This window comes from Aphelocoma coerulescens, chromosome 1, assembly GCF_041296385.1.
Source record: "Aphelocoma coerulescens isolate FSJ_1873_10779 chromosome 1, UR_Acoe_1.0, whole genome shotgun sequence".
Lineage (NCBI taxonomy): Eukaryota > Metazoa > Chordata > Aves > Passeriformes > Corvidae > Aphelocoma > Aphelocoma coerulescens.
In genome coordinates, this window is record NC_091013.1 from 75,198,090 (window position 1) to 75,211,905 (window position 13,816).

Consider the following 13,816-nt stretch of genomic DNA (forward strand, 5'->3'; position numbering starts at 1 on the left):
TGACTCTCTGGAACAGCGATATCATTCCTGCTATAGTGCTTTCCAAAATCAAGAGTTGTGGAATGATGTGGATCATTTTGAACTTGGATGCAAACCCTCAGCTGAAGGACTGTCAGAATACCACAAGCTGTCTGTACTAAAAGTGATTTCCCACAGGACCTGTGCTCAGAAGGCACAGTTGCTGGCTGTCAGACAGCCATACATGGCAAATATGAGAACAAAGATAGTACTAATTCATAAGCATTATATTCATTATTCATAGCACACAGTTAGCTGATAAATGGAAAAATGCTATACTTGTAAGCACATTTCTGTAAGTTTCGGAAATGCAAAGGCTCAGCTCAGAAACATCGTTTTGAGATTTAAAGAATTTTGCTGATCCACTGTTTTCCCTTAGAAAACCACAAGCCATGTCGATCACAAGAAGCGAACGGTATCAAAATGACAAAACTATGTATGAACTCCACATTATTCAAGGATACAAAATTTAGGAGGAATAGAGGAATAGGCTAAATGATATTCTAAGCTTAAGTAAGTTGTCAGAAAAATATGTTAGCAACAGACTGGCAAAAAGTCTAAACTTAGACACCAGTTTTCACAGAGAATGTTATTTGATAACAGGGCGTATAAAAAGGTACATGTGCCGGCATGAAACTCTGGATAACATCAGAAGAGGCTACTTCCATTACCTAACAGGAACCTGGGGAAAAGATGGCTTTTAGGAAATTGTTATAAATGTCTCTGTCTACATCATATAGTTCCAGTAGTTGCTGTTACAGATTTTTGACCTACATTTTGGATCACAAGGTATGTGTCTGAACATGAGCTTTCCTAATTCTGTTTAAATTCAGGTTTTTCTAGGAACAAAGATACCTGTTTTCCATTAAAACTTTGCTGTGATCTAGTTATAGGTGTCAGCTAAACAAATTCTTGGGAAGCCCCAGGAGACCTGACTGATGCAAGTTCTCAAGGTGCCAAATACACATGGAAATGCCTCATGAAGAGCTATGGAAAAGGCTACAAAATAGCTTGGCGGGAATGAAGACCTGGATTGTGGCAATCACTGACATATTTCTGTTCTCACTAATGACAATTGGCTGTTTCAACCAAGTGCCTCCTCCAGTGATATTTGTCTGAGAAGGGTATTTCCTGGATATATCCAAATCTCTCTGTTGAGTGTAAACAAGTCTTTGAGATGTTTGTTGGACACTTGTTACATGCAAGGCCCTGTTTTTAGGTGTCCACTGGGTCCTAAAGTCTTAAAAAATTTTGTAAATGAAAACTAAGTACCTTATGTAGATATAAGAACTCCATTAAAGGAATTAAAAAAGAGGCAACATTATTTTAAGCTTAGGAAAGCTACAATCATGACATACAGATTTTGTTGTTTTAATTCTTCTTACCTAAGTGCAAGCACACCTCCTTTTCTTTATGAGTGAGTCATAAATTCGATCTTTTAGACTGAAAAGGACTATAATTTTCCTCCAAATTACAAATGAAAAGACAGTTACTGACCACAGTATAATTCTATTGCTCTGTCTCCATAACTTAGCTATAAAAAGACACGTTCCAACACACATATCTCTTTGTTTCCAGAAAAGCAGTCTCTCTGAAAGTTCGGCACTTGGACAAGAAAGCCAGCAGAATGTGCAATTCGGAGGCCATTTGTGTCAGCTTTGTTTGAAATCCTGCCCTAAATCTGAATGACAGAGAAGGAATGTGGCCCACTTCACATGAAACAAGCTGAAAAGTTACAAGCACTAACAGCTTTCCAGTCAGCTCCTTGAAACCTGCAACTCCATTCGAAGTGGATGCAGTTTCTCGAAATACTATTCCCCACATTAAATGCTGCAGACCATGGCACTTTATAACACAGTTACCCAGCATATCACATCCACATGGCCCAGCACAACCACTGAAGGAAAAACAGAGGAAAAATAGAAGATTAATAGTAAAGTGTGGAGATAAGGCTCAAGGTAAGCAAATATGTTATATTACCTATAACTCTATACTCACTACCCTCATCTGGAAAGGCTTCTAAAACTGCATTTTAAATTTTCATATTGAAGTGCTTTCCAGTGGGCAGGTTCCTGTATTTAACCATGTGGAATGAAACAGAGTATTTACGAAGCATTACAAACTATCAATTTTTTGGTAAACTTGTCCAAGCTTTTCCACTACAGAGTGCATGAATTTTGTTTACGCTGAAATTTAAGATTATCCTTGAAAGTAACCTTTCTCCAGCTTGACAAAATAGTCTTGTCTGCCTACAACTTCACTTGCCATCTGCACTGCAGACCAGCGCATTTCCGTCTTAACCTTCCCCAGAAGCCCTTAATGAAAAAATTAAATCATTGCTATCACTGCTTTCAAACTTGACACTGATTATAACAGAAAAAAAAAAATTAAAGGACTGAGACATTCTGAACTGCTCTGAGTAAAGGCCTGCCAGGACAGGAGAGAGGAGAGGGACGTTTTACAAGGGCCTGTAGTGATAGAACAGGGAGGAAAGATTCAGATTAGATATTGGGAAGAAATTCTTTACTGTGAGGATAGTGAGGCACTGGAACAGGATGCCCAGAGAAGATGTGGATGGTGGAGGTGTCCAAGGCCAGGCTGGGTGGGGCTCTGAGCAACCTGGTCTAATGGGAGGTACCCATGGCAGGGAGGGTTGTAACTTGATGATCCTTAAGGTCCTTTCCAGCCCAAGCTATTCTATGACGGCACAAATGAGTGGTGTATACATTGCACAGCCTCATGCCCTGACAATCAGTTTTCTTACGGTTAAGCTAACTCAGTTTCTAGCACAGGTGTTTAGCAGCTGGATTCATGTCAAATACTAACAACAGACACAAGTGTGTCGGTGCCCAGGTAGCTACTTCCCTGACTTTACAATAATTACTAGCAAACTTCTGTTAATTCTGGAAAAGTTTGTGTTTCCCACTATTTTAAGTTAATTGAAGACAGAACTGAGTGGGATTTTAGGTATTACAATCGAGCTCTGCTAACACATAGCAACATTCTAGATCAAAACTTGTGTTTATAGTTGACATGGTAAAAATCACTAAAGAGGTAAGCTGTGAGGTAAACTCATCCATGGAGGAGAACTCTTATGAACACTTTGAATTAAGCTCAGTGTTTTCCTTCCAATGTTATCCTATTTCAAAAACAGGTAGAAAAATTATACTAACAATAGTTGTATGTAGTCAGAAACATCATAACTTGTTAAACGGAAGTGCAAATAAGAACTTAAAATGTAACAGTGCATAACAGATGTAGAATAAAACTATCAGCTTTAAGCCTATTAAAATATTAATTGATTATGCATTTGAAGCAAAGTAACAGCCACAGAAAATAATAGATATGTATCCAATCAAAATTTGCAGAGAGCTTCTTGACTTTGCAATTAAGAAATTAGATTTCCTACTTCACTAAAGTTAAGATAATCACAGAAAATGACAAATTTCCAACATAATGAATCCACTCCCTACAAAACCAGACAATGTACACTTATAATGCAGAATATTGGTCAAAGTCTGTCACATTCAAATTCTACCATAACAGAAGAAACACATTTTTGAAAGTGGAATCTATATGTAAAAATTAATGCCTTGAGCTCACACTGTCTTCAAATGCAAGCACAAGGTATTTTACTGCAAGTCAATATTAAATATAAACAAGAAAATCAAAATAATTATCCTAACAGTCTCCCTCTAATTTGTCATCCTCAATTTGAAAATTCAGTCAGAAAGGTAGAGAGTGTTTTTGAAAGCTTTCATCATCTTCCACTACTCTCTAGTAGCTATCCCTATTGGAGAGAAAAACTAAGAAAAGAAATTATGACAGAAAGTAGCAAACTGCCAAGGTATGAAAGGACAGAAATACAATGGTTAGAGAGACCCTCTTTCATTTCAAGTCTTTCTTTGAACTGGCTTATAAAATCACAGATAACATGCTCATGAAGAGAATATAATTTGAGTTTATTACCTCACCATAACCAGCACATTATAAACTAATTTGGGATACTCAAAATTAAACAGAATAATGCACGAAGAAATGCAATCCCAGAATTAAGGAGCTTTGAATACAAAGTGCATAATAATGATTTTCTCAGCCCAAACTGCTTTTTAGTCATATTAGAGAGCTTCATACATTTCCGTGTTTTCCTTCTTAGTCTGCTTCCTCAGATTGATACTAGTTTTCAAAAATCTTGACTAATTACACATTGATGATGTACTGTAGACAAGCAACTTATATTGTAACACAGTAGAAAAAGTCGTATTTCAAAGTGTTTAAAAATTCAAAAATAGAAGTTTACAGAGTATCTTTCCACAGTGGTTTTAAGTATATTCACCATCAGCAATAAATAATTCATAACGTATTTCAGAATTGCAGAACAATATATATGATTTTCCTTCAAAATAGTAACTTGTCACATAAACCAGAAAAAAAAGGTATCAGTAATTCTGTGATGAAAATCATGTGTTTGAAAAATGTGAATATTAACATTTACTTATTAGATTTATGTATAAATTCTTACCTAAGCTGTTTAAAAGCTTCTGCTTTCACAAGTGGTGTTTCTACAGAATGTTCAAAAAGTGCTCCTTCAGGCCCTGCAGAAAACCATCAACAAAAAAAAAAAAAAGAGAAGAAAAATACTGTAATGTAACAGTTCAAATATAACAAGAAAATAGCAAGAGGGTTGTTTTTTTTTAATATGGCCACTTTGATATTAGAAATCAAGATAAGAAAACGTATGTTAAGAATTATAAGACACTTGAAATATAGCTACATTATCACCATTATGGTATTGATTGGAACAATATAATACAGAAGTAATGACAGCTGTAAATTCTTAAAATTAAATTTAAAAAGTCTGAAGACAGAGAAATTTTAAACTACTTGGGACAAAAAAATAAGTAAATAAGATTTATACAATGTAACTTTCATTACAGTTAATAGAGCTAATTAAAATTCCACAAAATCTTTGCAAATACTAGTCCTAAATAATCATATTTATTTTAGACAGTTCCATGCATATCACAACTTCTGTCTTATCAAAGATTTTCCCCTATTTATAGGCAGACTTGCTGAATATGGGATCAGACAGTTTACCTCTTGAAATATGAGTAGTTTCATTCCAAAGAGGAAGAAACAGTGGGCACCCAGCCTCACCAGGAGCCTCCCTGTTGGAAGATCTTCCAAGGACCTCCATTTCTGCTCTCCTGAATATCAGCATTATTGCAGTATCACCAGTCCAGTGACCACCTCCCACCTAAGCTCCACTAGGATCAGGAAATTGGCTGATGCAGGACAAAAGCCCCTCAGCAACAGAGACAGCTCAAAAAAGCAGCTGAACACCACCATCTACAGCAAGGGCGGAGCCTCTCAACTTCTGTTCCTTGGCTTTATGAATGTACTCATCAAAAAATGGAGAGGTCTTAGGTTGAGAGTCTTCTCTGGCTTTGACAATTCACATATGTGAGCACTTTCCTGGTGCATATGTAGCAAGGCAATATAATTTAATAGTTAGGATATTAGTCAAGGTGGCTTGTCTGGCTGCTCTTTATGCTGTTACCTTCTGGAAAGACTTCTAGGCTGTAAAAAGCCCTAAGTCAGGGATTTCGCCTCTGTCTAGACAGAGAATGGCAATGGATGATTAGAAAGCATGGTGTAGATAGTATAGATGTGGTACCAGAATATTAAATGTGGTACAAAGGGAAAAAGAGAATAAAAGATTGGTTGGAGCAGCCTCAGAGAACACGGTAAAAAAAAAAGAAGTGAAATAAAGAAAAAACATTAAAAGTGAATACATTGCTGAGAAAACTGAAAGAAAGACTGTCGTTTCATGAGGGCTGCAGGAAAATTCTCAGGATGTCCTGAGAAAATATGAAATGTGCTGATTTTTCAGAAGAGTTTTAGCTGAAATAATGATTCCTTAGAATGAAATCTCCTTGTCTTAGATGGAAGAGAAGTACAAAAGATGTAAGAATTACCATATTAAACCACTTCAGCACTTTAAGGAATCATTGATTTACTAAGCTTGTATTTAAATTTTATTTAGCTGTTGATATCCTCCCCATCAATTTAAATTAATTAATCTTTCTGTAAATTATAAACTGGCATGAATATAATACTGGAAAATTTAAAATTTATTAATTCAGACAGAGCTTTAACCCTGCTGCATTAACATTTAATTTTAAGTTCATTTTCATTAACATTAAGATTATTCTGCACCTTAAGGAATTAAAAATGTTTATCAGAAAATGCTGATTTGGTACAACTAAGATATTTTGCAGGGATATCCTGATATGTCAAAAGTGCAGATGTGGCACTTTGGGACATGTTTTAGTGGTGGAGTTGGCAGTGCTGGGTTAATGGTTCAGCTTGGTGATCTTAGAGGTCTTTTCCTACCTAAATGATTCTAGGATTCTATGATTCCATAAATACGAGTAAGTGATAACAGAGTGTATCAGTTTCATGGAAATAGGGGCTAATGGAAGGAAGAGAACAGGAAACATCAATGTTAATGTTCTGGGCAGCGGTGGGCAGGTGGTGTAAAATGGAATGAAAAGGCTTATTTCCATATTCTAGAGCTGTCACCTCTAAGCAAGAGTAAAACCTTGCCTTTATGTGAGGAAAACTTCTTCACCAAACAGCGTTAAGTTTTAACGGTATGCCACTCATAGAACAAAACTCTCAAGGCAACTTTTTTTTTTTGAAAATAGCCCTAAATTGATTTCTTGTCTTCATTTCCTACTTTATCTTTTTAACTGTGATATGACTATTACTATATTTACTATTTTATAGGCTACTGTTTATTAAGATATTGTAAGCTAATCCTAAAATACACAAAAACAAGATACTCATTTTCTCAATGAGAGGATTGAAGTCAGCAAGATTCATTAACAGCTCACACCCTATCAGGCAAGGACCATTTGCTTCCTCAGTCTAACAGAATGTTTACTCATACCCTCAAACTGCCTCCTACTTAACCTACCTTCTGAGCAGAAGTGTTTAAATTAAACACACACTGTCACACTGTGCTTCAGCATTAGCAATGCAAACTGAAAACCTTTGCACGGAACAGAGCACTAGAAAATCACAGACAATACTCAGCAAATACTTCAGGGGATTTTTATAAAAGACAAACAAGCAGAAGGACAAGTAGTAAACTGGATAAAGGGTGATATAAATATGCTTCTCCATAAAAATACTGATCCTCTCTGCCCTGCCAGCTTTTCTTTAAGGTAAAAGAAGGTGTAGATGTGGCACTTGGGGATGTGGTTTAGTGGTGAACATAGGGTTAGGTTAATGGTTGGACTTGATCTTAAGAGATCTTCTTTAACCTTTACAATTCCATGTTTCTGTGAGCCTGCCATGACGATGTTATAATGCAATTGGCTCTTTGACAGCCAATACAGTTACAAGGTGGTTTCACTGTCCCCAGTGCCAGCTGAATATCCAAACCCTCCCAGAACAAAACACGTACATCCACAGCAACATAATAAATGTCTGCAAAACGCAGGTCCTTACTGAAATAATATTAGAGGATGTAGTTGGAGTCCATGATCCTTCAGGAGCAGTAATTGTCACAAAGGGTTAAGCCAAGCTTTAGTTTCATACACTTAAATGATTCTGTGATGTAGGTGTCTCAGATGAGCCTGAGGCAGTGTTTTGTTGCCTAATCATCTGTACTTACTGTCATCTGGAATACCCTTGTGCATCCTGCCTGGCCTCCAGCTGTCACGATCACAGGAAGCATCTCTTGGAGATAAAGCGATATCATGAGGTGTCTCATACACCCCAAGGTGTTTCACACACAGCTGGATGTTAATGTCTGAGCATGCCAGCTCAGCTGCTATCCACTCTATCCAAGGGAGATGACAAACCCTGGAGCTCTCCCCAAAGCAGAGAACAGCATTTGTGGGCACAAGAGCTCTGCCCAGGGCAGGTGCCGGTGTCCCCCCGTGCTCCAGGGCAGTGTTGGCACCCAGACCTGTCAGTGACTCTGCAGGGTATCAGAGGCACATTCCTGGTGGAGGCTTTCCCCAGGCATTTACTCTTCCTTCATTTGCACTGTTCTATTCTACACATGGGCCAGAGAAGGTCTGACTGAAATAGCAGCAGTTGAAACATACTAATTGTAGGAAAATGGCAATTCTTAAGGTGTTGGATTGGATTACATTACCCTTAGACTTTTTCCTTTGTCCTGAAATATCCTAAATCATAGACATTTGCTCTCTGCTGTATTATATTTTAGACAAAAACTATCAGGTTTTCTTAAAAATCATTACTGAGCTTTTCATAATCCACATAAATAAGGAGAAGTAAAATCAAATAGTTCGCTACACTGTACATAAAAAACTGCAAAATGTTCTTTGAGCATTTTAAGCCCAGGATCATGTTTTTTATGGTATGAACTTTAAAAAATTTATTTCACATTGATCTTGTTCTCTATCTAAAATGTTTAAAAATAATCTCAGTATGAAAAGTATTACTCATTTATTCTTCATGCTAACAGTATCATTTAAATCACAATAATTTATCCTTCATGCTAATAGTATCATTTAAATCACAATTTTAATAAATTAATTTGAAGCAAAGTAGGCATGAATCTCCTCTCACATTAATTTTACACTGAAATAACCTCACTGACTTTAATGTATTTGCTTTTGAATTCTACTACAGTGTTAAAAAAGAAACAGGCAATGTGTTTTACTACATCTGCTGAAGTAAATAATTATCAATGCACTGTAAAGATTAATATTGGATGAGTGAGTCATTAATATTAGCATAATAATTTCAACTTGTGTATGAACGATTTTTACTTACTTTGAGCAGTTAACAGTTATGCAGTTTTTCATATCTTTGTTAAACATGCTTTTCTATTAAAGTTTAGCATCCCTTGGGCAAATAATAATTATTTGATATGGTTTCCTGGTTAAACAAAGTTGTAATTTCAATTAGGTTAAAAAGTAAAAAAACCCTTAAGATAAGACCCTCAGGCATAAACAAAATGTATCAACACAATTACTATAACTTAACTCTGGATTTGAAACACTAATTGTATAGTTACTACCATATTTATAGTTTTGACAGTGAAATAATATGAATCTATTCATTAAAATGAGGACCTCAAGATTTCAGAGGACCACTAACTAGCAAAGGTTAAACATGACAGTTGCAATCAGGTAAAAGGTATTTAAAAATTAATTGAAAACAAGTTACAGAATAATTTCAGTATTTCCTTTGATGGATTCTTCTGCTCAAAGAGAAATCATGCCCTGATGTATCGATTGTAATGCAACCTTACACCTAGAAAATGAAGGCTGACTTTATCAGGTCATATGGAAGGAAGTAGCTTTTCATGTGATAATTCTGATGTATTATTTTGTAAATGAGTACTTCAGTGATTTGCAGAAATAGCCTAAGACGAACTTGTATCTTGACAGATGACATTTAAAATATACTACAAATATCATCCTGTGACATGTGTGATACTCACAGAACAGAAATACAGTAGCTTTCACTTTGAAAGATAAAACCATATAAAAATATCAGAGAGAGCCTGAAGTTTTCACAAATCAAACTCATTACTACTCAGAATGGAATATCTATAATTTTTTCAGCCTCAGACAGTGTGCACTGGAAACACTGAATAATTCAGAAAAGGATGCACCAGTATAGTTTCAGTTACTAATAGCTTTAAAATAAAGCACACATATATAGAAATATTTAAATTTTATATATATATATTTCTATATAAAATTTCTATATATTTCTATAAAAAATTATTATTTTGTGTTAAAAGTTCTTACTGATTATTTATTGAAAAAGGTCACATCACCTTCATATTTCTGTTTCCTAATGAGGTAAAACCAGAACTTGCATTCACACATAATAACATATTTAAAAATGCCATTTTATTGTGCTTTTCATATGGGTATTATTTGAACATTTCTTAAACCATTACAAACCTGTGACTCGAAGCTTATCTGTGCCAATTACAACTTCATTTTCATCCACTGTAAAAAGTGGCTTTCCATCCTTTGAGTTGATCTGAAATTGCTGACTGTGGAATTCTACCATTTTAGGACCTGCAAAGCACAGTAGAATAATGAAATAATTACATCATCTTTCTTCAGTTTTCTATATAAATTATTAATAATTTTAATTGGTGTCTTAATAATGTAGTGACTCATTTACAGCCATTAAAGGTCATGAAGCACTCAGATAGTCTAAGGATAGTGGCCCTGTAAGTACTGAAATTGATAAGTCTCTTTACATGATCTAATCTGTTGTTCAAAACTGTGCCTGGAGTCTTCCTTTATAGTTGGGTTTCCAGGGAATCTAGGAAATCCCACACGAATTGATCCAGGCAAACCTTAATGTTCATGTTCTTGGTGTTGAAACTGCTTTGATCAGAATGAATCCATCTTTTCTTTTTTTTTTTTTTTTTTTTGAAACAGAAACTAATTATCAAAGTCTTTGCAGCATCATCCCTTTTCATTAGGGAGGCTCAAATGCTTTAAAATTACAAACATCCCATGTAAAAGCAGGACCTCAGCTCTTCATAACAGATGCCAGTTTGGCTCCACATATCTAACAAAAGTTACTGATCATGTTCATAAGAGTTTCAGGAAGCTACAAGAATATTTGCAACTGATTCTGGTACTCCAAAAATGAAAACTAATTGTGAGCAAGAGAATCTTTGCATACTTCCATACTTCCAGATCCTAAATTCACTAAGCATGCTTTTTTTTTTTTATGGTATTGGCTTGGTAAGTAGATAAAAATCAAACTGTTAATATTCCCTCTCTAAACCTGATCAATTAAAATTCATACCACATCTAGCCTGAATATCTATTACACAGAGCTGTCACCATAAATCTATATTCAGAATTAAAATTACAGAGAATGGTCAAAGCAGTTAAGACTCCTTTTCAGCAATTTTAAACAAATGTATTTCACAGACTATCCACGGGACCGAGAGGCACTGAACTGCTTCCTTCCCATTAAGAACCTGTTTTACCATGTCTGCTCCCATAAATGTTAAATATATTCCAGGCAGTAATTCTCAAAAGAAATAGTGATTTTTATTTTTTTTTAGATCTTATGTTAAAGGGGCATTAGGTGACACTGAGACTGCTACGAAATACATGCAGGTATTTCACAAAGTCTGGTTGGTAGCTGGTACGAGAGACGCACACCATAAGGCTCCATCCAAATCGCTTATTGCTTCACTCAGCAGATGCAAAGCATTGCTTTTAACTGCCCACTGAACACAGAAAGACTTAGAGAAGCCATAATGTCCTAAACTAGTGCAACAATTTTAAGGCATAAAACCCAATATTGATTGTACCCAAAAATGGTCCGGATAGAGGGCTGAGCTCTGCGTTATGTTATGGTCTGCTGCACATGTGCACCCAAGCACAGCCTTATGGACCCCAATTTGGCTCTTCTCTAAAGCTATTCTGAAGCCCACAACCTTATTTCTGAGAAGTACGTGCAAAAAGTGAGATCAGAAAATATCTTCATGAAGTGAAAAGGCCTTAAACAGTGTTTTTTTTGTTTGTTTGTTTGTTTTTTTGTTTTTTTTTCTTTTTTTTTTTTGCATTTTTTACAGCAAAAGAAACAGTTCTGGGTAAGTGAGGCAAGGATGGATCCCTAGAAAATCTCGGTTAAGGTTTTATTTAAGGTCCCTTCCAACCTGGGCCTTTTTATGGTTCAGTGATTGTTCCTGTTTGTGCCCAGCAGCAGTAATGAAACTGGCCATTTATGTAGTGTAGCTAGATCCTTGTGTATTCAAACAAATCAAAGGCCTGAGTCAAATGGATGTTATCAACTTTACTCGTGCTGCAGGGGCTGGTCCCCCTCATCCTTTCCATTCATCCAACCCCATGATTTTTAAAGCTAGCTTAATTAAGGAAATACTGTGCAAGCACTGTGAGAGCACTCACTGAACATTTTACACTTTCCAAAGGTACTTTAACTTGTCTCTCTCTGAAAGTACAACTCATGGCCTTGCCCACGCTGGGTTTGCATCCTGGGCCTTGCACACTTAAATAAATCTTTAACAAGAATCTTTAGGTCTACAGTTTCCTTAACAAATGTGCCTCAGTAACATGGGACAAGGATTGTCTTATAGATAATCTTCATTATCAGAGAATGGTATGGATAATAATTGATGTATTTTAAATCTTAAGAGGGAATGCTAGGGTAAACAAAATCCAAGCACATGTGTTATTCATGCTAGAGATGAGACATCTCAATATATGTGGAACAAGTTTCAAAAAGGAATAATAGGCTTTTTCATAAATGGAAGTAAGTTTATGTAATGAAAAGTAGCCAATAATTTCTCTTAATTGTATTCCACAATACACATAAATGAGCTATATTGCAATAACAACACTAATTGTAATGTAATCCCAGTGAGATTAATTTTCAACTCACAAACAGCAGCCAAACTCAATATCTGAAAGTTTAATCTCCTAATGCCTAAATGTCTTTTGTTTAGCAGCCTAGTATATTAACCACATGTAAGTCAACTAATACTATATAATCACATTTGCTGATAAAATCCTATGATTAAAAATGCAAGCTGACTGAATGCAGGTTATAGAAAGTGTTTGTTTTCTGCTTGCTGCCAGGTGTGTCACACGAATTTCCACGTCAATGGGTTATTCTTGCTAATCAGGCTGATTCCTGCCCACTGTTTCTGTACGTTTCCTCCTTTAAGGTGCAGCCCTGAAGCAGACCTCGTAAGCAATCTTCACATCACATTCACCTCTTGACACTGAGGATGCTGCTCTAAATGATGAGGGTTTTTTTCCAAAAAGAACTGACATACTGGTAAACAGTCTTCCTTTCAATTTGTCCTCCTCACTCTTTACTTCCCTAGAGTTTTTCCAGGGAAGAAAGGTCTTCTGTTCAGTGACTCCATTTCAGTTGAAAAGCATTTTAATAAACTGCCTTCTACTGCTACCCAGACTTACAATTCCAGGCCAATACAAATATAGATGTACCAGACAGCAAAAGATCCTCTGTCAAAAACAGGGCCTGCCATAAAATAAATATCCACAAATGCTTAATGCCAATGAAATTTGGGGAGTCTGGAATTTGAAGAGTCTGCCTACATGTTAAGAGAACAGGCAGATTCTTCAAATAGTTAGTTCTGCCAAATGTTAAGCATTTTTAGTGTGTCTTTAGATCTTTCAGAAGAAAAGGCTTTCCAACACTGAATTTATGTCTACCATTAAGTAATTTAATATCTTTTATTTTCTTACTCTCTTTTCTTATCAGTCATTTCCGATTAACCTATGGCTGTCAGCTACTCTGTATGCTTTGCTCTTCTTCTACCACCTAGAATCATTGAAATATTGGGTATAAACCAAAATCCTAAGTGCTTTGGGGTATTCCTATGCAATTTCCTTTTTTAGTTAATTTTTATTAAGCTAAAGCACCTTACTTAAAATAAGATCTCATTAAAAGTGTATTAAAAATGCAATACTCCTACAGATTCAGTTCTCATTCCAAGAGAGATAGAATACAATACCAATAAATGTAAAGTCATTACTTTCAGAAATATAAAATTAGTCATATTTTCATATGGAATGGTATGGTATTTCAATAGAGCAAAGGAATTACTACAGAGAATAGGCAGCACATTGCATATACACGTTTTATGTCCATATCATACCTCTCTCATAACTTTGAACAACACTAATACATGAATAGAACACTTGCTGCTCCTGTTTCCTCTTTTTCTCTCAGTTCTCCTTTTATGCAATGGATGAAACAATGATGTCCCCTC

At 35.7% G+C, this 13,816-nt stretch overlaps 1 protein-coding gene across 5 annotated transcripts in view; it reads right to left on the reverse strand.

Annotated features, from left to right (window-relative positions):
- SGCG (sarcoglycan gamma) overlaps window positions 1-13,816 on the reverse strand; it is a 109,858-nt gene that overhangs the window by 17,531 nt on the left and 78,511 nt on the right. For all 5 annotated transcript variants that reach the window (XM_069013505.1, XM_069013476.1, XM_069013516.1 and 2 more), the window contains 2 exons: window positions 9,981-10,100; window positions 4,541-4,613 (listed from right to left, as the gene is read on the reverse strand). In XM_069013505.1, coding sequence (XP_068869606.1) covers window positions 4,541-4,613; window positions 9,981-10,100 — 193 coding nt within the window. The remainder of the gene's footprint in view (window positions 1-4,540; window positions 4,614-9,980; window positions 10,101-13,816) is intronic.